This window comes from Sceloporus undulatus, chromosome 2 (genome assembly GCF_019175285.1).
Source record: "Sceloporus undulatus isolate JIND9_A2432 ecotype Alabama chromosome 2, SceUnd_v1.1, whole genome shotgun sequence".
Taxonomy (NCBI): domain Eukaryota; kingdom Metazoa; phylum Chordata; class Lepidosauria; order Squamata; family Phrynosomatidae; genus Sceloporus; species Sceloporus undulatus.
Genome location: NC_056523.1, coordinates 264,953,730 through 264,981,164, shown reverse-complemented (window position 1 = coordinate 264,981,164; position 27,435 = coordinate 264,953,730). Strand labels below are relative to the sequence as shown.

At 37.9% G+C, this 27,435-nt stretch overlaps 1 protein-coding gene across 6 annotated transcripts in view; it reads left to right on the top strand.

Moving 5' to 3' along the window:
• The window catches only part of DMXL1 (Dmx like 1), a 110,232-nt gene extending 83,180 nt beyond the window's left edge, over positions 1 to 27,052 (top strand). For 2 of the 6 annotated variants that reach the window (XM_042447902.1, XM_042447904.1), the window contains 12 exons: positions 3,491 to 3,608; positions 4,405 to 4,467; positions 6,997 to 7,083; positions 7,881 to 7,999; positions 8,507 to 8,648; positions 11,347 to 11,407; positions 13,604 to 13,731; positions 17,593 to 17,685; positions 18,294 to 18,385; positions 19,184 to 19,236; positions 24,208 to 24,425; positions 25,150 to 27,052. In XM_042447902.1, the coding sequence (XP_042303836.1) occupies positions 3,491 to 3,608; positions 4,405 to 4,467; positions 6,997 to 7,083; positions 7,881 to 7,999; positions 8,507 to 8,648; positions 11,347 to 11,407; positions 13,604 to 13,731; positions 17,593 to 17,685; positions 18,294 to 18,385; positions 19,184 to 19,236; positions 24,208 to 24,425; positions 25,150 to 25,374 (1,399 nt within the window). In that variant the 3' untranslated portion in view covers positions 25,375 to 27,052. Of the gene's footprint in view, positions 1 to 3,490; positions 3,609 to 4,404; positions 4,468 to 6,996; positions 7,084 to 7,880; positions 8,000 to 8,506; positions 8,649 to 11,346; positions 11,408 to 13,603; positions 13,732 to 17,592; positions 17,686 to 18,293; positions 18,386 to 19,183; positions 19,237 to 19,410; positions 19,651 to 24,183; positions 24,426 to 25,149 lie in introns of those variants that run through there. The other 4 variants (XR_006101743.1, XM_042447903.1, XR_006101744.1 and 1 more) reach the window with 4 other exon arrangements.
• The last annotated feature ends 383 nt before the right edge of the window (positions 27,053 to 27,435 follow it).

Genomic DNA, 27,435 nt, shown 5'->3' with positions numbered 1-27,435 from the left:
AGGCTACCTCCACAAAGTGTTCTGTTTTATTCACCAGCGCAGGGTATGACAACTGAATGCATGGCTTATTTGAAGACCATGGCCTGTTACAGACAGCCAAAATAAAGCTGCTTCGAGTCACAGTGGAGGTATGGTGTTTCAATGATGCATGCGTCCTAAGAGTCCAGAAGCCACACCAAAGCCACACTCCAGTCTGGAGAGTGGCTTTGGTGCGACTTCTGGACTCTTAGGATGCATGCATCATTGAAACACCATACCTCCACTGTGACTCGAAGCAGCTTTATTTTGGCTGTCTGTAACAGGCCAATGTTTACAGTGGTATTGAGTATAAGTGGGAAGCAGTCCTATCTAAGACAATAGCAGCAATTGCCCACATAATCAATGTTTTCAGTGCCCCAAATGTGTCAGTGGGTACAAGAATGAATATGAATTCAGGACCTGAAGAAGTTGAAAGGAATTCATCATTAAATGTTTTACTTGAATGTCAAACTTTAGAGAAGTAGTAAGCAAGGGATTGTGTACAATAATGTCAGACAGTAATATTCAAACCCAAGTTAAGGAATTGAGAAATATTAATCCTGTTGATTCCAGTATAGTTAATTGGCAGTCAGATTTAGATACAATGAATTTAATGAACATGATGAATTTTAAAGCCAAGGATTCTCAACAAGTAGGAACCTCTACAGAGTGGGTGCAGTTTGATCACAAGGAGGGAACAGATGAAGTACAACAAAGGGGAAACAGTGTAGTAGGAAGAGGAAAACTTGGGCTTACTAGCAGGTAGATTTCAATAACACGTTAGAAAAGAAGAGAAACATAAAAGTTGTGCAAGGAAAACTAAACCAGAGATGTCAGATATGGAAATACAGGAATTGCAGAAAGAGATGATGGTGGAAGAGTTATCTGAGGAGGAGTATGATTCTTCAGATAACAAAGAGGATAAGGAATTAAATGCAGATGGATTATTTCAAAGTGAAGAATGCAGAAGATGGTTTAAAAGATTACTATAGGATTGCAAATTAAATTGGAGAATTTTCAATTCCAAGGGACAAATGAAAAGGATAGTAGAGTAGCATTACTCCCTAGGAAACAGGGACTATGCCTGAGATGTTTTTAAAAATTAATTAAAACAGAATGGAGAATATATTTGAATATTAAATGATATTTAGGTGTACTGTCAAAAGGTGTATGACCTTTGAGAAAAGAGAAGTAAATAAAGGTTCCACTTGTAGATGGTGCAACAGCAGTCCTTATTTCTGGAGCTATTGTTCCATGCAAAAGAGAAAAACATTAAAGTAAGTAGATGAGAAGCAGGATGATACAGCTAAGAAGATATTTTTCCCTTTGCTTCTCCCTTTGATCACCTTGAGAGAAGCAACCAAGCAGTTGGCTGAGCAGCAGCCCAGAAGCCTCTTGCTCGCATTGGCCTTTGCTGCAAGACTGGCATGGGTAAGAGGCTTCTCAGTTACTGCTCAGCTAGCTGCTTGGTTACTGCTTTCAGGATGATGGAGAGCAAAGGGAGCAGCACCTGAGCATCTGGTCAAGCAGTGACTGAAAAACCTCTCACCTGTGCTGGCCTTGTGGCAAAGGCCAGCACAAGCAAAATGTTTCTTGGTTGCAGTGTGCTTGACGCCACACTGACAAAAGCAATGGCATTGTGAAGATGTCGTCTGCAGTATTCAGAATGGTCCATTGGTATAACATGGGAGGTGCTGGTTTGGTAGAGCTTTTCATCTGACAGGGTCTTTGAGACATGAATGAACATGTAAAAATCTGAAACATAATCCATACTTTCAACTTTTATCAAGCATTACTCCATAGATGTCTGCAGAAAGGCAGCTGTTTTGGCAGAGCAGCATTTCAGTCTGTTCATGAAGATTCTCTTCCTATCGCCTAGTAAATCAGCTCACTCTCCTGTTGCAAAACTTTCCAACAGACTCAGATGCCTTCTTATTGGCTTCTGGTAGTTTTCACAGCTGTCCCATTTTCCACCAAAATTCATGTGTTGGGACTTTTTGCATGGCTCAGAGTACTGAGTGGGGGAGAGAGACCTGGCCTGGAAGACAAAGAGCCCTCCTCCAACCACCATCTTGAGGGGGAGAGAGGCAGGGCAGCAACAACAGGCCTCGCCTGGAAGACAACATTCTTTTTTAATTAATATCAATTATTAATTAATATCAATTATCAATTAAGATCAATTTTTATCTTGTATTGTAATGTTTTAAATTTTGTAAGCCGCCTTGATCATATTTATGGAAGGGCGGGGTAGAAATAAAATTTATTATTATTATTATTATATATTTCTTCTGTATGATAGAAGGAAAGTCAGTTGGAACTATTACTTGAGAAGGAATTAGTTCATGATTTCACATGTGTAAGGACGGTTCTCAATTTGTAATGTCATACAGCCACTTTAAAATTACCTGTTGCCTACCATATATACTCGACTATAAGTTGACCTCATATATAAGTTGAGGGCAAATTTTGGGGCTGAAATTATGGATTTTGATATGACCCCTGGATAAGTCGAGGGTAAAACTTAGGGACATATAGCAAAGGATCTAAAGGATGAAGCAAAGCAAAACACTGTCAAAGAACTTATAAAATTCCAGCAGACATAGCTCTTTGTGCTTCCTCTTAAAGCTGGATGGATGGGAAAGTAGATGGGACTGGTGCTTCCAAGACAGATTATACTCTTGCCTTTCACCAAGGGACGGTTGCTTCTTTTAAATAAGAGTTAAGATACAGTACTTACATTGACCCATGGATAAGTTGACTCTGGTTTTTTTGGGGTCAATTTTTTTACCTAAATTTTGTAGACTTATACACGAGTATATACAGTACTTTCAACCTCAGTTTCATCAATATCAGCAATGTGAAGAATACCAATCAAGTACATAAATAGTAGCTAAACTGCCCTGTGCAAATGCAGCTGTTGCTTCAAATGTTGGACTCCATACTTTCCTGTGGTTTTTGTAGGGGACAAAAATTCTAACTGCCATACATCATGTCTACTATGCAAAGTAAGGTGTTTTAGGCCGGGTACAGACTGCCGCTTTGCGACAGCCTGGGGCCAAAATTAGGGCTGGGGAGTGCAGAGCATCCGCATGCTCCACACTCTCCCGGCAACATTTTGGGCGCACACATGTTCACACACTGCACACGCCGATGATGTGCCTTGTGCACCATGTCCAAACGGGGCGGTGCACAAGAGATGTCACCACGCTGCACCAAGGTGCTAATTGCGCTTTGGAAGCAGCCCGGCAATGAGCAGCGTTTTGCAGCTCCTTTTTGGGGCGGATTGTTGCCCAGCCTGTGTGGTTGCCGCAGCAACAATCTGGAGGAGAGGTTTAGCCCCTTATCTACTTCCTGATACACTGGTTTCTCATTTTAACACTTACTTTTGTTAAATTTTGAATGCTATTGTGATTTAGAAATATCTTCTGAAATTGTAACATGCTTTTGAAAAATATTTTTATTTCATTTTAAGGTCTAAAAGTCATCATGCCCTTTCTGTGAAAAGACTCTGGCAATATCTTATTAAACAAGAAATGGTCCAGGAAACGTTCATCAGAAACATATTTACAAAGAAGAGGTGCTTAAATGAGGTCTGTATTTTGAGAGCCAGTGTGGTGTAGTGGTTTCGTGTTGGACTGTGATTCTGAAAACTAGGATTTAATTCCCAGCTTTACTGTGAAACCCACTGGTTAACATTGAGCAAGTCACCTGCTCTTAGCCTCAGGGGAAGGCAATGGCAAATCTCCTTTGAACAAATTTTTTCAAGAAAACCCCATGATAGGATCACCTTGCAGTTGCTATAAGTCAGAAAAACTGGAAGGCAAACAGCAACAAAAAATTATATGTTTACATGGAAATTAAATACCATAACTTCATATCTGAACCAGTGTTTCTCATGAATTTTAAAACTGAGGTCTCTTCCTTGGTTCAAACATTTAACCCATTATCCAAGATGGTTTATCTAAATGGTAGATTTACTCTTATTTCTCATATGTATGATAATATGTTCAAGCTATGAGGCAAATACCTAGTCATAATGATTAAAAAGTATCATTTTACAATTCGCATGTTTAGGTGAAAGAATGGCTTTGCTACATCACCTACATCATGTAATTCTAAACCTGTGAGAAATTATAAATGGTACAACTAATTGGATTAATGTTGTTGTGGAAGTTAACAAAACCTTTTAAGTATGATGGACACTGATAAGGACAAGCACTCAGTGACACTATTGAATAAGCCTATGTATGTAAATATACTTGAAGTTATCAGATTTATAGATTTGCTCCACTAAATTAAATGTCATTGCATATTCATAAAATTAATATATAGTGGTTAATCTGGCTCATCTTGTCTTTTCTCACATTTTTTTTCTTTTTGATGTAGTCATTAGAAGATCAAAGTGAACATATCAAAAGTACTTCAGTGGAAGACACTGGAATCAATAAGGTATATATGGTAATGGGAAAAAAGTGATAATGAAAAAAATAATACATGTTACATTCAAAACCTATTATAAGAAAAATGGGGAAAATATTAAGAACCCAGTTGGTACCTCTTAACCCAAAGCCAAGAGTTATCAGCTATACTTTGATTTGGGATCTTTAAAAAAGAAATGAAATGTTATAAGGGAACTTTTCAATGCAAATTTTTCCACAAGTCAACTGTGTTAGCCTTACAGATTTGTAGGGGAGATTTATTTGCATTCAATACATTCAGATTTGACTAAAAGCCAACTCACCAACCCTGTCTTCTCCACACCACAATTCTGTCCCCCTCCCACAAATCTTGCTTTGTGGTTCAGGTGACCCTTCTGAATGGAGTGGACTGTGGTGAGTGGAGTCTGAAAGAGAGGAAAGAATTTGGGTTCTGTGTTCATGACTCATCTCACTTTCAGTGCAACTCCTGAAGGAGCATTTGAGAGGGGAAGGGGCAGGTAAATATAAACCAAATGGATTATGCAAGCCTTGTTAGAACTGATTATTTCGAAGGTTAATATAATATCAGTTATTTAATGAACGGTGTTAGGCAGGTGTATACTAATATGCATGCTGGTGTTTCTTGACTTTTTTAGCAGGTTGGGTGGAAAATTTTGGCCAATAATTTTTTGGCTGATAGTTATTGGTGTATCTCCTTTACAACATCCCAGAAGGAACATGCACATGTATATGCCTCCTACAGCATTCCAGCCACTCTATTTTCAGATATTTTGTAGGTAGCCATACTTCATTGGCATGGTTCATCTTAAAGTGAAATTTCACTACCTTTTCTAGGTTAACTAGTAATTAATCATATGTGAACAATGGTAATGTACAAAACTGTAATAGTTAATAAAAACCTGAAAACATATTGGAATATCCTTTTTATTGTGCCATTCAAAATGTCACTATAAATGTGCAAGATTTTGCGGTCTCCAGATCCCTTTATTAGGCAAGATTTTACAAAAAATAAGTTGGAGGAAAAAGGAAAGTAGTCTAGTGTAACATTGAAGCTAGCTGGTGTGTTTCACTCAGAATGAAGAGCACTGAGTAACAACTTGATTGTGAGTATATGTGTAAAAGTAAACCCAATTTCTCTGCTTTTCCTGTCCCAGTAATTCAAGGATTGTGACTTCTAATTCTAAGACTGATTTTTGGAATTATATGTTAACACATCATCAATACAGCTACCTTTACTTTTTTATTTTTATTGTGTCATTTTGAGGAAATGAAAGCTAGCTGGTGTGTTTCACTCAGTTTTGATGGATGAATTTCAAGTTGTTCAACATGATAGATGTGGACAAAGTTGCTTTGGGAAGTGAGACCAACACTTGTCTTTTAGACCCATATCAATCCTGGCTAATTAAAGTTGCCAGAGGAGGAGTGGCCAGCTGGGTGGTGGTGGATGTAAATGCTTCTTTGAAAGAGGGCTATGTTCCAATCTCTAAAAGAAACAATTTGTAAGAAGCAACTGTCTTACTGCCCCCTATTCTCTTTAAGATCTATATGAAGTCACTAGGAGAGGTCAAGTAAAGCTGTGAGGTTGGGAGTCATCATTATGTTGATGATAGCCAGCTCTCGCTCTCTCTCCCTTATAACTGATGCAGAGGAGACTGTGATAGTACTTGATCAGGTTTGTAGCATGAGGGTGCTCCTGGAAATCCAGGTTCCTGCAGTGGTCTAGAGGACCGTTTCCTAGTTTTGGCTGTTGAGCCAGCTTTGCTGTTTCTTGAGGAATGCAGATCTGGCCACAGTGGTTAGGGATTACTTACCTCTCAATTAGACTACAGTACTGTAATGCACTCCACTTGGGGCTGCCCTTGAAAAGTATTTGGAAGCTACAGCAAATGCAAAATGCAGCAACCAGACTGGTGTCAGGTGTGCCTTTTAGAGACCATGTAACACTGTTCTTCCAAGAACTGTACTGGCTTCCACTTTTTTTCTAAGCTCAGTTGTGCTGGTGTTGGCCTAAAAATCCCTTGACACTTTAGGGCCATGGTGTCTCCCTCGTCCCATATGAACCTCCCAGAAATTTAGATCTTCAGAGGAGGCCCTTTGAAGCTAGGTTGGTGGAGACATGTAACAGGACTTTCTATGTAGCAGCAAATCACCTGTGGAACTCCCTAGCCAAGAAAGTTATCCCGCCTTAGGCTCTTTTAAGCATCCAGGAGGTAGCCCAAACAGTGCTGTTCTACATGGCATTCAGTGTTTAAAATTGCTCTATTGTTATAAAACTGGATTCTGGGATTAATTTTAGGCTGCTTTTAGGTCTTTTTAAAGAATATTTCAGTATGTTTTTTCATTATTTTTTATATTTATATTGTTTTAATTGATTTTTATGTGTTCATTGCCTTGGGAGGCCTTGTGGGTTGAAAGGTGATACAGAAATACTTTAAATAAATAAATAATATTTGAGGGTGATACACACAACATAGAAAAGCTTACTGCTTCCATGAAATGTGTGTCTTTCATCACCCTCGCCATTCTCTTTTGAATACAGATAGAGACAGATATGGGATACCTTGGAAATAAAGCAAGGATTATCCACAAGGAGTCTGACATTATTACTGCCTTTGCTGTTAACAAGGTATACATACAAATTGAGCTTCTACAATTTTTATAATATTTTGAAATGTTGTTATAGACCTGTAAGAAGGATAAATTATGGTAGTTTTAGCATTTAAAAATGCCAGACCTTAGCTGGTGAGCATACACAATTTCTTTCCCCTGGTTTTGCTATAGAGACTCCCTTTCAGTAATCAAGAAATGGGCAAAGTGCTACCTGTGCAAAGTATGTGGCCTCTGTGAAATTTTCTGTGCCCTGCAGGCTTTCTTGGGCCCCCTGAAAGCCCTTGCATCCCCCTTCCCAATTTTCTTAGCTCCACCCCCATTTCCCCTCCTCTTGGAGGCTTCAAAGAACAAAGATTTACCTTTAAATACCTTCAGACCCTGATAATGTCATGGCAAACACAGAGTTCTTAACCAGAAGTGTTTTGCATAAGTAATGTTTGGGCATAAATGGAGCTGTGCAGACCACTGTGGGTGCACAGGGGTGAAAATTCTCACCACAGTTGCCCACCTCAGTAGTTTCTGTAATCTTCAAAACACCTTTGACCCCCTGCTGCACAGTGAGCATGTTCTGCTTTTAGATCCTGGCTAATTTTGTCTGGCTGGTTATAGAAACAGCAAAATAATTCAAAAGCCACACAGACAAACTACCATATGGAACTGTGTCCAAGCAGATTCATGAAACATGCGATCACACACACACAGAGGACACACCTTTGTCTCATCAAAGAAGAGGTAGCATTAAAACTGAATGATGTTTAAACAGTATTATTTCTGCCCTCAGCATATTTTCTCTTCCACAATTGTGTCTCGTAGGCCAATAGAAATTGTATTGCAATAGCTTCAAGTCATGATATTCAAGAACTAGATGTTTCTGGAATTCTAGCTACACAGTTCTACACTTGGGTTGATGATGATGAAGTGGAAACTAAAGGGTATCAATTTAATTTTATTTTTTGCCTATATCACTTAACAGTGACCCATATATTATAATTACACACTATAATTTTCTTAATATGACTGTTTTTAAAGCCTGCTTAAAATATTGACTCATGAATGGTATCACATCCCTCTCATCACCTCAGACAGGCTCCTCCCCACTGTTCTCTTCAGCTTCTAGACTACCCCTTCTTCCCAGCTTACAGTCATTCCTGAACTGATTTGCTGTGTATTGAGATTGATCTGTGTTATGAAAGAGAGTTGGGCTTCCCTATCCTGGTAGCTTGCCTGTTAATTCCAAGAAATGTTATGTCTTGGCCAAGCCAACTGAGTGATTATGCAGTCACTGGAGACTTTAGTGTCTTAAGTTGTGAGAACCAAACAAATCTATTCTGTGGGACCTGGTAGATGCAGCTGGCTGAGCAATTGCTGTGCCTTAAATGGGGAAAAACTTCTGTCTGATAAGGTACTGTTGATTCTCATGATAACATTTTACTTTGTAGAGCTGATGACTTCTTAGTTATACATGCTCGTGATGATTTAGGAAACATTCAAGGAACCACACCTTATACTCACAGCAATCCTGGCACTCCAATCAACATGCCTTGGCTTGGTAGTACTCAGACTGGCAGAGGTGCGGCTGTGGTAAGTTAGTTATTACATAATAATCTTTTAACTATATAATTTTAATGCTGAAATTTTAGTATTAGTGCATGAAACGCACTTCCAAATAAAGATGTATACATTTGATATGTAGGAATATGTAAGACATTTTCGGCATTCCTTTTCATGTTGAATCTGCAGTATTTCTCTTTAGTGGAGAAGATTGATTAAAAAAAAACTAAAAAAAAAATAGGAACAGTACAGTAAGCATGATGTACTTGTCAAAATAATCCTAGTTCACAGCAGAAACTTGACTACTAAATTCTGTCCAGTCATTGCATTGCACTATTTTATTTGTTTCATTTCCCCCCACAAAAATCTCCTTTAGTATAAGGATTATAAAGTTAGCTGGTCCTAACATGTACATACTAATTATTATGATCTGATCAACTCAGTTCTATTTAAAGATGATTATTTAAAATAGCTGATGGTACAGATTTAGATATCCTTCATTTCAGGTTGACTAGTAGCTCTGTGATTTATAATGGTAAAATGGCAAGACACAGGTGGATCACCTGGGGCCCATACAGACAGGCCAAAATAAAGCTGCTTCAGGCCACATTGGAGGTATGCTGTTTAAATGATGCATGCCTCCTAAGTTTCCGGAAGCTGCGCCAAAGCCACGCTCTAGTTCTTAGGATTGGAGTGTGGCTTTTGTGCGGCTTCTGGACTCTTAGGAGGCATGCATCATTTAAACAGCATACATCCAATGTGGCCCAAAGCAGCTTTATTTTGGCCTGTCTCTACAGGGCCCTTGTTTTCCTTCCTACGTAGCAGACGTGAACATTTAATTCTGGTTTTACAATTTTACAAATTGACACAATTTTTTCTGTAAGTTGAGCTTTACTGGTTTCTAAGTCTTGGCCTTAAGCAAGTAATTTTGTATGTCTGAGAACATCACCAGCTCTGGTTCTCTATCATGGCAGTACATTGGTGAGGAAAGCTGTACCTAATAGAGATGTGTATCTCCCAAGAATACAGGAGCCTCGTCTGTCTTATACTTTATAGGGCTTTCTGAGCATAGTCTTCTGGCTTCCAATGTTTTGTTCCTTGTAATGTTGTTACTTTTTTGTATGTGGCTGTGAATGAAGATGTAGAGTAATTAAAACTTCAGCAAAGCTTCATTTATCACCTAGCTAAGAACATATCCATCACCTTTAAACGAAGTTGCTCTTAAAATGTACTAGGGTAGATGGAAACCCATCTTGCAACATCCACCACAGATCTGACATCCTGTATTTGTTTTGCATTTAGTTTTGCTTGGCAGGCAGGAATGAAACAGCTGTGACTTTTCACAGTTTAGGCTTAACATTGACATATGTTGCACAGTACTTTTGGCCAAAAAAGACAGACCTGCCTTTTGTGATGCTTGTCCGTAGGGTTCTTTCATTTTTCCAGCTCTTACAATTCTTCAGCTTGCTTTTATCCCACAATCTAATGTGTCCTGCTTCTTGCCACCACTCTGGCTCCTGTCTAGAACTTTTTATTGCCTACCACACTCTTTGTATCTGCAACTACTACTACTACTACTATGCAGCTTGCTCTGCCTACGCTGATTTTATTTCACATAGCTTACTATAATCCTTACAGCTGCACAATAGGTCAACATTATACCTGCAGAGCAGAAGGGGATAAGCAGAACAGGCTGAAAGAGTGCCTTGCTTAAAATCAGCTACTGTGTGTATTTGGCAGTTTTATTTTTGGGTATGTGTTAGATCATGTTTGCCTTTGCAGAAGGAGTCCCCAAAATAACAATAAGATAATAAACACTATCTACTTGTGTTCCTCTGCTCATGGAAGACTCTTAAGAATAACTTGCAAGAATTGCCCCCTTCCTCTTTTTGCTGAAGTCTTCTCTATTTTCCTCTTGTATTCCAGATAAATAATTCTATGATAACAAGTCCTGGCAGTGGTAATTAAGACTCCCATGGATGCTGAATACAGTAGTAGTCTTAGAACTGGTATCCTGTTTAATAGCAAATTACCGTCTATTACAGAGGAGCTATCGTGAAGTAATTATATTATGGCAGTCCATGTTTGCCTTTTCAGTTTTCTGAACTGCTGTTGCTGAGACAAAAAAAAAATTCCAATGAGAAATATTATAATACCTTTTTTAAATAAAGGGATTATTTTACTGAAAATGCACACTCTGTAAACATAATTCATGGGTTTATTAGTGCCCTAGCATTTGCTGCAATGTGTGCTCTTTATTCAAGGACTAGTATAATCATTTCCCAACTAATGTAAATATTTCACACTAAATTTGCTGTGATTGTTTAAATGCAAAGCCTAATTTCCTCATTCCTACTTAATTTTTGTAAAAGTCTGTTTACCTCTCTCTTACATTCTTCTGCTTCTGCCTCTGTCTTACTTACCTTACACTATACAGGAATATACCAATAATTTTAATGGAATCAGAAAAGAATTGGCACGAAAAGAGGTAAGACTGCAGTCTAGAGTGTCTCTGTTGGGAAATGTAGACACATGGAAAAGCTTCTACACACCTGGGTTGAGATCTGTTGATATTAAATGTGAGCTAAAGTTTTTAGCTTTCAGTGACTTCCATCTATATTGCTTTCCAAAATTCATGAAAATTATGGTAGCACACTATCTTACTAAGTACTCATGAGTAAGTTTTGATTGGTTTTATAGCTTGCCTGTTTATTTTCATATTTAACAGATGATCAAAAAAGCTATCAACAATGTCCGAAGAATGGCTTCCCATCCGACTCTTCCTTACTGTACGTTTTATACCTCTGGGCCATGTGAATGTTGGTTTACAGTTCCATTATTGTACTTTAATCAATAAGATGTTTGAAGATATCATAGCAAAGAAAACCAGCTGTTATCGAATAAGATGAAGGCAGAGATGGGTTTGGTTGTGCTAATGACATTTAAAAGAAAAAAGTCTTAATTCAGTCATATGCTTCAATACTAAGTTCATTTTAGTCCCAAATTTCATTTTATGGACACAGTTTTTAAACAGTTGTATACACTATGGGGTTGATGTAGACTGGATGGCAAATTATGTTGTTGAACTGCAGCTTCTATAAGCCTCTAGGCATATAGCTAGTGTAGAGATACTGGGAGTTATAGCTCAACCCCCCCCCCCCCCCCCCCCCCCCCCCCCATTAAAACTTGGAGGACCCATGCCTGATGTATACAATCTCAGGTATAGAAAATATGTACATGGAAAAACAGACTGAGTACATGCCTTCATTATTCATCCAGTGCATTATATACATATACACAATCCTGTGAGTTTTCCATTTCAAAGGATTCATAGAACTGTAATACCATGGGACTACAATATATACAGTACTACACTGAAGACAGCTCTCATAATAGAGAATGCATAAGTAACCCAGAAGGCCCTTTCTCCATACCATTTGCTATAAGTCAGATAGAAAGGGCATTCAGAGGAGACTTCCAGAGGAGAGGCAACTTTATTTTAGAAAAGACATTCCAGGTAACCAGAGTCCCCCAGGGTGGGGGTCATGCTTTTTCCTTAGGCAACTTAATTACAAGATGTTAGTAGTAGTAGTAGTAGTAATAATAATAATAATAATAATAATAATAATATGTTTTATTTTTATACTGCTTTTCCGAGGTGATCAAAGCGGTTCACAGAATCCATAAAAATTAACACATCATAAAAATGTTAGGAAGCAGATTCTAAAATATTTTAATTTGAACTGATGGTGGCTCTGTAAACATTTGACACTGTGGATCATAAGTTGGAAAGCAATTTCTCCATACCATCCTTCTGAACATTTAATCAGTGTTGTTGGGACTAATTGTGCCACCTATTTCAAACAAGATCTCTGAATTATAGTCTATGACTTTTCTGAAAGTCTTATTGTTATATGGTATAATATCTGAACTAATCTAGTTACAGGAGTTGCCTAATTGGATTCAACTCCTGGATTTTCCAGGGTGGACAATCTTCTGAACGTGCCTCTTCCTAGATTATAGATGGCCGTACCCAGCATTCCCTGTATCCCTAATATCCCATTTAAAAAAGTACAACTGTAAAAAAAAAACCTTGTGCTTCTAAGAGATATTGGAAGCATTTTCACCCAAACCTCTTTTAGGGATTTGAGGGGGGGGGGTAGGTTGGTGGGAAGGTACAATTGCTGCCCCACAGTTCCTAGAATATGCACAGGAAAGTTTTATTTTTTTAAAAAAATGGGAATGCTTGGGGTGTTTGAAGGCTGTCATTTGTCCAATCCTGTTCTAGGTTAACCACCCCATTTAAATGTAAATTATTTTGAAATGTTACAGTTGGCCGTGCATAGTGTTTTACGCAATATGTTGTTTTAACACATTCTTTATTTGTTTTGTTTTTTAAAATGATTTAACTAGTGTTAAATGGTTTTGATCATTTAATCATGTTTTAACTGTTATATTTTGTATATCTGTTGTAAGTTACCTTGGGTCCTGAACTGGGGAAAAAGCAGAATACAGTCCTGTCTCTGTTCTTGTGGTTTGGAAACCATGTCCCTCGCTTATGCGTGAGGGACAAATGGAGGGCGAAATAATGGGGTGCGTGCCCAAGGTGCGCGACTGCGCTCCTGCGGCTGCGCCCCTAGTTATATAATTCCACTAGTGCAGGTCCCATTGCACAATGGTTCTGCATTTCCAAAGTTAGTACAAACACTGTGGAAAACAGTTGCATTAACAAGAATGTTCAAGGAGTCATGCAAAAGGCTATGGAATGCTATTGTGCAACTGTTTTTCACAAAGGTGTTATTCAGTACAACTGTGCTACTGTTTTGTTTTGTTTTATTTGTTTGTTTTTTATTCTATAAACCATAATTTGGATTTAGGCCTGTACTTTATGTCATTAAAACTTGGAGTCATTAAAAAAAATCTTTAGATACACCAATAGATAAAAGGTGCTGACATGCTGTGGGTTTTTTTTTTTCCTATTGAAGATTTGACAGGTGCTCAAGATGGCAGTGTGAGAATGTTTGAGTGGGGTCATTCTCAGCAAATTACATGTTTCCGATCTGGTGGGAATTCCAGGATTACACGGATGAGATTCAATTATCAAGGCAACAAGGTAGTGTCTCTTGTGTCTCTTGCAGAGATAAAAGGGATGTTATGTTTCTACTATTTACCTAACTGAAGTTGTGACAAATATTTACAAACATAGGGCCCGTACAGACAGGCCAAAATAAAGCAGCTTAGGGTGACTTTGGAGGTATGCTGTTTAAATAATGCATGCATCCTAAGAGGCCAGAAGCCGCACCAAAGCTGCATTCCCACTGGATACATGCATCATTTAAACAGCGTACCTCCAAAGTCACCCAAAGCAGCTTTATTTTGGCCTGTCTGTACGGGCCCATAAGAATGTTAAAAGAATCCCTTTTCCCTCTCTGTTTCATCTTTGCATTTTCCTAGTTTTCCCATATTCACTCAGTATGTGGCTTGCTCAGAATCAGTTAACATTCCTTGAGAGACTAAAGCAAAGACTGTGCTACATGGCTACATGCAGCATGACACTTCCTTTTGCTTCTGTGATCACAGATATAAAAAGATACTATGGTATAATACATGGGCTAAGAAAGATGATACAGTTTCTCAATAAAGCAGATATGAATAAAGGCCCTTGCTACATTAGACTTTAGTCTGAGTCCTGTCATTAGGAACTAACATCTGTCACATGAAGGTATACATATGCATTTACTGTAGAAGATGCCACCTAATCTTAGCTGCTCTGTACCATAGCACAAAACTAGGCCTTTAAAAGTCAACATTTATAATGCTGTGATATATATACAGAGTACTTTACTTCTTTTTAAAAATTTATTGAGTTCTTCAAGAAAAAAGGAGTACAGTATGTGTTGTATCAGTTATCTGTGAAATTCAAAACTGAAAATTCAGTAGACATTTCTGAAAACCGGTGTTTGAGGTATTGCTTGGCTCTGTGGAGCCTACCATGCCGTTCAGCATTTACATAAAACTGCTCAGTTTTGCCACGCATTGTCATTAGCACATACGACATTCAGTTGCCTTTCTGCTATTTATCTCAAGAAGGTGGGTATTTGTCCTTGGTACTGAAGTGGATGAAAGACAATTTAGATAGAACAGAAGCCCTGTTGACGGGTGATTCCTTGTTCTAACTAGATAGGAGTGCAGTCTCTTATTAACTGGGCTACACTTCACCTGAAGGAGAAAGTGCACAGATTGGCGGTACCCATGAAGCCATCACCATACTCATGCAGCCATTACAATGCCATGAAGGCCACCTGAAACTCTTGTGTGAGAGTGCCTTCTACCAACTTGGAATAGTAGCTGAAGTACAACTCTATTTGGAAGGCTATAATATGGCACCAATGGACTATGTCCTGGCAACTTCTAGATTACAGTAGAGTCTCGATTATCCGACATAAACGGGCCGGCTGATAGTCAGATAACCGAAAATGTTGGAAAATCCAGAGGTTCCAAGAAATTGCCCCCAATGACAGTGTGCACACATCCATGCCACCATTGGGGACAAAAGTCTCTCCTTCCCTCCCTCACTCCCTTGTTCCCTCCCTCCTTCCCTGCTTACCTCCTGAGTCCTGCTTCCTCCATGACGGCTTCTGCCCCAGCATGGCTGTTGGGGGGGGGGCAGAGTCTGCCAGGGCTGGAGGGGGCTGAGGTTCCAAGCCACAAAGAAGAGAACTGGGCACTTGGTCTGGGCCTCTTCTCGGCGGCTTGGTTTTCCTCAGCCCGAAGGGAGTCCGCGGACTCCCTTCGGGCTGAGGAAAACCCAGCCGCCGTGCCATTATCCAACGTCCCATGCTTCTTCATGAGCTCACCGCATGTGTGCTCACAAAGAAGCATGGGATGTTGGATAAGCCGGAGCATTGGATGACCGAAGGATGGATAATTGATACTCTACTGCAGGGGTAGGCAACCTGCGGCCCGCGGGCCGGATGCGGCCCGGCAAGGCCTTGGGACCGGCCCCCGCCCGGTCCTGCCGCCGATTGCTGCCGGAGCCTTTGGCCTCTCGCGTGAGGGCATGGGGCCTTTGGCCTATCAGGAGGAGGCGGGCAAGGGGGAGGCAAGCGCCGGGTAAGGGGGGCAAGCGGCGGGCAAGGGGGCAATTGTCTATAGAAGCCTCAGAAACATGCATTTATATTAACATTTTTTAAAAAATCAGCAAAATTTTTTTTGCGTGTCACCCTTTTTAAAAAAAAGTGTCCTCCATTTGAAATTTTTGTCCTCCATTTGTCCCAGTTTATTTATTTAATTAAATTTTTAAAAAATTATTTAATTATTTATTTTTTGGCTTCGGCCCCCCAGATGTCTGAGGGACAGCAACCCAGCCCCCGGCTCAAAAAGGTTGCCTACCCCTGCTCTACTGTACTTTAATTCAGTGCAAACCAATGTGCCAGTGTAATGTGCATTCGGCTACATTTGAAAATGGTTTGAAAGTGCAGCTAATGCTCTGAGAAAAGCTGCAATGCATGCATGGTGTTTTCTGTGGTAGTTTTACCTAAGAATGTTTGCCTGGCACTTCCATTGTCATTTTTCTGTTCGTAGGCAAGGGTATATGTATTTTCCCAGTAATCTGAATATCGGGTATGGTCTGATGGTTGTGACTTGTGATATTCTTTATGCACTGAGTGTGTTGGTGCAACATTTTTGTTGTATTTGCATAGTATGGATGGCTACTTTGTTACCATGTTGTTGTTGAATTATTTATTATTTCTATTATTGTGTACGTATAGTATTACAGTATTTTAATGGTTGTATTATACAGTGTGCTCTTCCCTTACATGGGGGATCTCCCCCCCCTGCATAAGGGAAAAAAATCAAGTTTTTTCATAGATGCTTGAGACACTGACACTTTTGCTTTATCATGGTTCAGTGTATACAAACTTTGTTTCATGCACAAAATTATTAAAACTATTATGTATAAAAGTACCTTTAGACTATATTTATAATGTATATAGAAAACATAAATAAATTTCATATTTAGACTTGGGTACCATCTCCAAGGTATCTTAGTGTGTGTGTGTGTGTGTGTGTGTATACACACACACACACACACACACACGCAAATACAGGTATTCCAAAATCCAAAAACACACACATACACACACAAAAACAACCCAGAATTAAAAAACACTTCTGGTCCCCAAGCATTTTGGATAAGGGATATTCAACTTGTATTATGATATAATGATTTATATTGATTTAACCTCCTTTATGCTGAAAGCCAGTTTTTCTTTTTCCTTTGTAAGATACTTTGAAATTCCTTTTTACAGTGAAAAGTGACAAAAACATTGAAATAAGGAAGGTTTATGTTCTGCTTGTGGCTTTCCATGAGGCATTTTGCTAGCCGCTATGCAAACAGAATACTGGGCCAGTAAGGCCTTCAGCATGGTTTGTACTCTTAAATTCCCTTCAGTGTTGGAAAGAGTTCAACATTGAGACCCTCTGAGAGCCTTTGTGGCAGAAGAGCAGGGTATAAATACTCTAAATATTTATTTATTTATTTAAAAGAAAATACACACACAATGCTGATCCTGATAGGGAGGTGAGGGAGGACTCTATTGCTGTTGTCAATTCTATTTGTAATTGGGGTATACGATATTTATTTATTTAGAATGTGTGTCTACTGCTTCTGTAGCAGGCCTAGTAAACAGTTGCTTTCTGGATGACTCCATCCTGGCCAGTTGCACTGTTTTTCAGCATCTGGAGTTGTACTACCAGATGACCCAGAGTTGTACTACCAGGACATGTACATGATCTATAACAACTTTTAATTTATAGGCATGAATTTAAAAAGGCAAAGCTTTAGAAGGGGATATACAAGTTAAAGCTTAAATATGAATAAGCCAGATATTAAAAGTACTAATATATTTTGAGAGGTTTGTATATGCACTTACATTTTTATTTCAAATTAAATATGTATTTTAATTTTCAGTTTGGAATTGTTGATGGGGATGGATATATAAGTCTATATCAAACAAACTGGAAAAATTGCCTACATAATGGAACCACACCCAAGCCATACCTGGTGAGCCAGTTCTTTTTTTAAAAAAAGAATAAAACTTGTTTTCCTTTTATTTTACCTGCACCATGACACTCATGTGTATTTTAATTTTTATAAGCCCCTCATATTATCAGTTGTGTATGGTTTCTTTCAATACCTCACACAATATTTATAGTTTTGTAAACCTCTGCTGGTGTTATGAAATATTTGGGGAAAATGGCAAAATAAGGCAGTTAGAAGTCTTGCATTTATCCTCAGTAGGAAAATAAGGAACTCCAAATAAAGTTCCAGTTGAGGGAGCATTAGGATTATGCTTTTGCATATGGTTAAAACCCATGTCAAATTGCAAATTATGTCTAAAACTGAAGGAGCTTTCAGAAGGTGCTTTTTACTGCCATTCAATGAATAGCAATTTTCATTGCATGGTTTTCATTGCTATTTAGTGAAAAGAGATAAACAGTAATTTGAACCAACTCTTTTGAGTCCTGGAACTCTTGGAACTGAAATTTGTATAAAATATCTTCTGTGTTGTAACTGATAAAATAGGATCTCTAATGCAAATGACTGTGTAAAATAAAATCCTATATTAATCTTACACCCTTTTCTTACTCAATGTCTGTTCCAATTTTCAGACTTGGCAGTGCCATAACAAAACAGCCAGTGATTTTGTTTTTATCAGTTCTTCATCTTTGATAGCCACAGCTGGGCAGTCTACTGACAACAGGTACTAAAATTTGTACTAAGTGCATAATGGAAAACCTGGAATTGATGAAAAGTTACTCGTTGGGCTGCATGCATCAGTGCATTTGTGCAAACAGTAAATGCATATCTACCTTCTGCCTGCCAAGTGATAAGGCAAGATGTGTTTGGTTGGTTGACATCTACATTTTGGAATTTTGATGTTTTCCCAAAAGCTTCTTCTGAAGAAACTTTAGTTAATACTAAATTGTTATGTAAAGGCAGTTTTACCCTTACAGAAGTCATTATGATGTGTGTAGCTCATTATGGTAACTGTAGCTCATGTTGCAAAGGTGGAAATTTGCTGTTGCTCATGGTTTGAGCAGAGAAAGGAATTCAGTGCATTCAGTATTGCTTGTTATATTTTCTGTGGTTTGGCACTGTGCAGTAGCACATCGGTTTTTTGTGGATTTATTAAGTACTGGTAAGTGGTATGTTGTGGATAAGCATGGCATAGAGAGAGGAAGATTAATGGGTGCTGGTTGGCTGAAGAGAGATATTCACGAGAATATTTCAAAAAGATGAAAACTGAGCTTGTAAACTGCACTGAGAAAGATGGGTCAGTAGTTTCAAATGGTGTAGAGGACTGAAGTCATCCCTCTAGGCTTAGGATCTGTGTTCCACAAAGCTGTCTTATTAAATAAGCAAAAAAAATAAAATAATAATTACATCATTCCAGTTAATAATAATTGAACTGGTAGATCCATAGTTTGGATGAAAGTTAATTATTATAAATATATCAAGTTAGTAAAAATAAAGTTTGTTTTCATCTTTCTTTTCATAGAAATATCTGTCTATGGGATACTCTGGTTGCACCAACAAGTAGCTTAGTGCACAGTAAGTATAAAAGTATATCTAAATGTATATATTTGTGTTTTTTCCCCAAAAAAATATAACTATAGAATTTACCATGTCCACTTTTTTCCAAATAGTGAGGGTTTGTTTGCACATGGTTTATCAATCTTATGTAAAATAGACTTAGTATAATTATATTCACTTTACTTCTTTTAGCTGATCAGGATGGTTTATTCAACATGCAGACAAGACAGCAAAACTGGCAAATACATTGTTAAAACCTGTTCAAGAGATTGTAGGACAAGGTCTTTTGGAAGAATTTTCATGAAACTGAATAAAATACACTGATTTAATCTCAGTTTTGCACTGAGATTGTGGACCTCACACCAAGTCATCCTTCTCCACTACAGCCTTCTTCCCAAAAATCTGCTCTGGAGGGTTTCCCAGACCTACAAAGTAGGTGTTAAAAGCATGTGAGGAGCTGCTTTACCTTACCCTCAGCTCCACGGGTGAAAGCCATTCTATCATAAAAACACCGTTGCATTCAGGCATTTGAATACATTTTCTGGTTCTGCTGATTTAAGAAGTGATTGCCCATATGGATGGGTTGTAACTCAAATACAAAAGCCATCTGCACAGAGATAGAAACTATTTCATCCTGTAACTGATTTTTCATAAACACTTCATTTTGTGCACAGCAGAAAACTTCTTTTACAATCCCCTATGGTGAAATAAGTTGATTAAAACAAGAAGTAAATGCAAAGGGGTATGAAATGTAGTAGTTATAAAGATGAGATGTGATTCATACTAGATATGGGAAAAGAAAGAATGAAGAGAGTCTCTTGTGGAAGTTATCTTCATAGCTAACAAATCATCCAGTTGTGTGTATTTTGACAAGCCTGTTTCACTGATCTAATGGTAACCAGAGAAAACCAGTGAGAAAATAAATTTGAAAGATTTATTGAATCACAAATCATAAAAACATACAGATTGAGCAATGGGTCTATCTATGAACACCATGTGTAAATGGAAACATAAATTGGAGGGGTTACAGTAAAATCAAAAAGGCAAGTTTGGATTTAAATTGGATAAAAAGTTAAATTCTACACCAGGGTGTGGTTGCTTTTTATCCATTGGCATAAATAAATCTTTCTGCCTTCAGATTAGCTCTTCTTTTGCCTCAGTTGCGAAAGAACTGGTGTTTTTCTGAATGAGTGAAAGAGATGTTGGGGCAGAAATCATAAGGGGGCTGACATAACCTTAGATTTTACAGGGTTTGGGGGAATGTTCCAGGTCTGTCTGTGGACTAGCTAGTTACAAGGACTAAAACACTTTTTATCCCTTCTAACACAGTGGACCCTTGTTATACACTGGGGTTTGGTTCCAAGATCCCCCATGTATAACAAAATCCGTGTATGCTCAAGTCCCATTAAATTTAATGACATAGCAAAATGATATCCCTTATAAAAAATGGAAAATCAAGGTTTGATATTTGAAATTTATACTTTTTTGAACATTTTCAAACCATGTATGCTTGAACCCGTGTATAAAAAATCTGTGTATAAGAAGAGCCGACTGTAATGTTGTTCCATGATTAGAACACATTTTGTCAGCATAACTTTCTCTTGCTGCAGCTGTGTAGCTAGAACATGTTCTGAATGGGTAGGAGGAGCAATCCACAAACCCTCTTGGGTTTTCCGCAGATGGCAGGTAGGAGTCCAAAATCCTTCTCCCTTTTTTGTCAGTTTTTTGTTTCCTGCCATGCCAGCTGCTTGTGCTTTTTCTCCTTTGGTTAATTGACACCAGATTTATCCCATTCATTGTTAGAAATGGGGGCAAGTCTGAAAAAAAAAGAGTAGTGGAGGAGGAGACAAACAAAGGGGATACACCAACAAGATTGGTGAAAAGTAAACAGTTTCTCCTCAGTCTCATGAAATGATTGATCACACATAGAGAGTCAGTAAGGGAGTAAACAGTAAACAGAAAAGTAAACAGCCTTCTTTCCTATTGTATTTGAAGTTTTTAGTGAAGAATACTCAGCAGCCGTTACAGCCAGTTCATATCCAGTTTTCCCATAATATCGCAGCAGCATCTGATGTACATGGGTGTCCAAATGATTTTCAGGCAATAATAAGAGAAGCTATAAGTAAAGAAATTCTTTGAAACCACGGAAAGAATTGTAGCTTAACATTATGAATCTGGTAACCAGCACAGCTGCAGTGAATTATCAAATGATTAAATATTTGATGCAAATGAATTTTAAAAGCATGATTCCTGCACACAATTTATTTCTAATGAATTCTAATATGGCAATGGATGCTAATTCTGATTTTACCAAAATTCAAAAATCAGTTCAGTCATCTATTGTTAAAAATGAAAATATGCAAGAAAGGGTAGTTCTTAAGGACAGAGCAAATATGTCATCAAGAACAGAGCTAGTAAGAAAATTAGTGTTACTGAAAAGCATAAGGCAAAGGCTTTGGTTTAATCTAAAGAAGATGAAAATGGAAGAGGGAAGAAATGTTTAAAGAAGTCAGATCATTCAAGTAAGGAGTCTAGTTCTGATTCTGAGAGGATGGAGAGGAAATGCAGCCTTCTGACAATACTAATGAGAATGAGGATTCTTCTGTGAGCAGCCTTGGGTCCCTTCTGGGAGAAAAATGGCATACAAAATAAATAAATAAATAAATATCCCAATTAAGGAAAAGAAAATGGATCTGAAAGGCTGTTTTCTGCAGAGGAATTTAGGAGTCTGATAAGGAGAGTAGTTCAGGCATTAGGTTTACCGATTGGTCAGGGTAGTACACAAGATGGTAAAAAGAAGGAAATGAAGGATTTGAAGATAGCTTCAGTCTCAAAGAGATCATGGATTCTGTCGAAGTTCCATTTCCTGATATGTTTAAAGTACTGTAGTAGTAGAATTACAGTAGATTGGTAGGTTTCAGTCAGACACTGTAACAGCTGGGAGCAGGGAAATGGCCAAATGTCATCTGGACATGGTATTAGAGATATTACAAGTTTATGGGTTTGTAGTAAATTATGAGGACAGTCATTTGAATTGAAACTACATTATTGACTCGCTTTAGGGGCCTTCATTTACACAAGGAGTGGTTACCTGTTTTTATTTCACGAAAGGAGAGTGAAAGTAAGGAACTGCAGAGGTTAATGAGGATTGAATCTGCAGATGTGATATATTTAACAAGAATTCAAAGTCTTCTGATTTCAACCATACAATTGATCCCATGTGCTCAATGGAATTTGGACAGCAGGAATTTGAACAAAGGGATTTTGTTTGTAGTTCAGCTAAATATGACAGTGACCATGGGTGCAAGTCTTATCTGGTTAGGGGGCTCTGTCATGGTTAAGCAATTAAAGGTGTGGGGATTGAAGTGAGACCTGAGACACAATATAAATTAGTTAGAGTGGAAGGCAGTGCAATTAGCACTTCTGGGGTTTTCCACCATTACAAAGGCACACATGTTCAAATCTGCACAGACAATTTAACAGTGAAGTTGGATATTTGTGACCAAGGAGGAATTTAATCAGTACCCTTTATGAAGGAATCCAGCAAGATTCTTCAATGGGCTGAGTAGTCGCTGAAGTCTTTGACAGCAGTATATTTGAAGGGTTCCCTAAATGTGTAAGCAGATTATTTGAGCAGGCAGGCAATTAATCAAGGAGAGTGGTCTTTAAATCATGAAGTGGTTCAGTTATTAGGCAGTTACTTTGGGCTATTCCAGGTCAATTTATTCGCATCTGGACAGAATAACAAAATAAACAGTTAAAAAAAAATGGATGGCAGAAAAGATGCAGAGCAGCATTCTGCACTGTCAGTGCCATGGGTACAAGGTATTCTTTATGTCTTTGCACACAGAGGATGTTGGCAAAAATTACATTGGAGCAAGCAGTGGTGGTGGTTATTGCTCTGCATTGGCCTTGTCACCCATGGTTTACAACTTTCCTTCAATTGTCCATCAGGGAGCCTTCACAGTTGCCTCAAAGGCCAGATTTGATTCATCAAGGGCTGCTACTTCACCATGATGTTAACTGGTTAAAGCTAAGTACATGGACATTGAGAGGCGGATCCAAAGTCAGCAAGATTATTCAGATAAGATGATGGATACAATATTAGCATCCAGACAGGTGTCAGAGGCATATATAACATGATCTGGAGAGCTTTTCATGATTGGTGTTTAATTTGTGGTGTTACGTTGGATAATATCCAAGTTTGTGCTATGTTTGCCTTTCTACAAGACCAAATACAGTGAAGAGACTTTCCACCCTAAGATCTTGAGTTATAGAATATCAAAACAGACAACTGCATGACTCTTAAGGCCTGTATCCTTTTGTGTAATGATTATACATGGGTGCTAAGACGAAAGCATGTGTGGACTCATTTCACTTGCTGTATGACAACAACCACAATATACTGGAAGAGGTTTGCATGCTGCTAGTTAGAAAGACCCTTCAACATTTATAAGACATTATAAAACTGACACATACAGATCTGCACAAGCAACTTCTGGTCACATGGTGCTACAATCGGTTAGATAAATTAACTGCAGCCACTTCCATCCCGGATGTTGGGGCTTGGTTAATTCCCAAGAATGTGTGGATTACTCCTTCTACCTATGCAGGAGTGATAAGTTGGTACATTCCATGAATATTCATTCTTGAATAGGAGGAGAGGCAATCCATCCCCACCCAATGGGTGGCTGCAGTTAAAAGACAGAGAGAGTAGTTCAGTTTAGGTTTCAGTGAAGTATGTTAGGAACGTGAGTAGTTGGTTTCTAGGCAAGGCTTTATAATTAAACTGACAAAGAAGAGAGGGGTGTCACTGGTTGTAACTGAAAAGAATTTTAGACTCCTGCTTGGCTAGATGGTGTGTGGGGGAAATCTGAGAGTGCGTGGATTGCTTCTCCTCCTATCCAAGAATGAGAAAAGTAAGACAGGCCTGCTTGTGAACCAAGTAAACAATTAATAATATAGAATTCTATGTATTCATTATTTCAGCTTTTACCTGCCATGATACTGGAGCAACTGTCTTAGCATATGCCCCCAAACATCAACTGTTAATATCAGGTGGCAGAAAAGGCTATACCTGTTTAATAGATCTTCGCCAAAAACAGCAACGGCAGTTTTTTCAAAGTCATGATTCACCAGTTAAAGCAATTGCAGTGGATCCTACAGAAGAATATTTTGTTACAGGATCTGCAGAAGGAAATATAAAGGTAACAGATTAATAATTCAATTTTATTATATTTTTGTATTAGGTTAAATTTCTTCTTTTGTGTGGCTTTTACTATACATGTGGATGTAATGACTCTAGCCTTCTAGAGCTGAGTAGCTTTTTGTGAGAATCCTACTCCTAGGGTACTAGCAGTGTGCATGCTCAGACACCAAAGCTGATTATACAAGGTGATATCTGCTCTGTGTATGATCATACATCATAAGATGGTGTCACTGGTTCCACAAAGCTACTCCTCACAGTTCTGCAGTCTGCCACAAAGGAAAAATAAGGCAGGATCCTGAAAGTTGGGTGCAGGTTGTTCACTGGAAGAAGCACAGCAAGATGTAAGCAAATAATTCAAACATGGGCCTGATGTGTGTAGATGCCATACAATGGGGGCATGGCCCTATGAGAGACTCAGGCAATGATGGCAGTTCTGATGAAGTTTCAGGTTGAGAAAAATCATAGCCAGAATGCAGGTGTTGTGGTGTTTAGCAGTCATCAGTTTGCTCTAAAACATTGGTACCTGCTTTTCTTTATACACTGAAGATAGGTTTTAATAAAAACCACACAATGAGGCAAAATAAACTACAGTAGCCAAAGAATAATGAAAAAATGACTAATGATTTTCATGAACTCATTTTAATATTAAAAAAACAGTGTTGCCTTTGCTTCTTCAGGAAAAACAAACCAAAACAACTCACTGATTTTATCTATGATTTTAGGTATGGAGCCTGTCCAACTTCAGTCTTCTTCATACTTTCATAAATGAACATTCCCGGCAGTCCATTTTCAGAAATCTTGGGACAGGCGTCATGCAGATTGAGACAGGACCAGCAAATCACATATTTTCATGTGGAGCTGATGGGACAGTAAAGATGAGAATCTTGCCTGACCGATTTAACTCTTTCAGTGACATTTTAAAAACTGATGTGAAACTCATGCTGTAAAGTGGTGCCATATACTGGAAAATATGCTACAGGTGGCTATCAGATGTAAAAGAAAGCTGATGACTGTACAGTCTCACCACAATAACATTTTATATTGTTTATATTTATTTCTTGGAGCTTTAGTCCTTGATGCACTGATGCCTTAAAGATGATTAAGTTCCTTCTGATTTTGCCTAAAAACAATCTTACACAAGTCAGTAAATATTTATAATATGTATATTTCTGAAGTGTTATGTGCTTTTCATTTGTGATATGAACTCATGCTGTATATGTAAGCATGGTCTTTTTCATTTCTTCTCTAAAGACCATTCCATGAGAAAGCCTTATGATGTCACCTCTCCCTCCCTCTAGCCTGATAAAGAGAACTGCTTGTTGCCAAATTTCTTTCTAGCTAGCTATAAATATATGTGTGCTTTTTGTAAGTTAAGACTCACCTTAAGCAGATATTCATGGTACTCTAGGACTTGCTATAGGAAAACAGTCTAACGGGTGAACCATCATTCATACCTGATTCGTAGGATCTAAGTTGATCATGGTTGCAATTTGAACTGTTTACCGAGTGAAAATCTGATGGATAGATCTTGTCTTAGAACTTTCCATGCCTGTATGGCTGCTATCTGGATAGCAGTCTTTTCTTTAAACCAAGATATAAACAGAATATATATTTTTAACTGAGCCCTGTTTAAAAAATATGCAAATAATTGTGTGATTAATACCCTCATAAAACTGTTTTAAGATTATATTTAAAAATTTAATACATAAAGCATTGCAGCCAGTGTAATATATTATAAGAATATGGTTCATAGAATACTTAAGAATATTGAATAAGAATTTATTTGTAAAATTCTGTTGACTAAATCCAGTGGTCATTCCGCTGGCGGAACTGCTTCTGTCAATGGAACTGAGAAGTATTGAGTTCTACTCTTTTCCCAGCGGCCTTCCGACCACATGACCTCAAAATCTGCCTGGGGTCATAGTGAGACATGTGCTTCAGGTGATGCAGAAGGCTATGGAGGCAAGGAGGCAGAAGAGGATTTCCACAAGCACACTGTTGGATTTCAATCCTGTTTCTTTAAAGGATCTGTAAAATAACAGGAAGTTCACAAATACTACTGCTTACTCTTTCCAGTGAATATGTTTTGATTCAGTCCAAAGATACTGGTTTCTTCCGGCACTCAGATAAACTTTTAGCTTTGTAATTTTACCTTTCTGAAGCAAGCAAATTTAGAAAAATGTTCCAAAAGAAGATTAATATTCTAATGTATGAAATATACTATAGATTTATAATGGAAAAAAATCAACGTATATTGAAATAAGAATGTAAAGTTTCATTTTGCCAAAATGTATAAAGGGTATACAGTAAGTATTTTGACCATAAACATAATAATAATAAAATTTATTTGTGTTTCCCTGCCTCTCCCAGTGGATCGAAGTGGGGTTAGAGGCTTTAGCATTTTCTATGTGCTAAAACAGTCTGTGGAACTATTTTGAGTTAGTTGTTTACTTTAGAAGGGTAGAAAGCTTGAAAATACATACACTAGATGAGAGACCTGGTTACTCAAATACAAATGATATACTTTTTGCTAAAATATTTTGTGAAATACCATCAATACAATTTCATGTAAACCAAATTTGTCTGGGAATGGTTACTGTAAATAAAAATAATGAAGGGCTTGTATAATGGATTTTGTAATATTCTCATGATACTACTTTTAAAAGAAACATTTTTTTTGTAAATTGTATAGGATTTAAAATGTAATCTTAGCAGATTTTTGCTCAAGCAGTAGTTAGAGGAGTGGATTTTTAAGCACTAACCAAAATATCAGTTTGTGCAATAACATATATTTATATTGTAGATAAAGAAGAAATTTTGAAGAGCTCCTGCAGCTATTTTATACAGTAATTTAAAAATACATTTCATTTGCATTACATACATATTAACTGACACTTCCCATTTTAAGTAGCAGGGACAGGGATGCAAAGCTGACTTGGTGAAAATGTGCCTCACATGTTTAGAGTTGTTCCATGTGCATTCAGCCATGTCCCTGGAAGGCATAAATA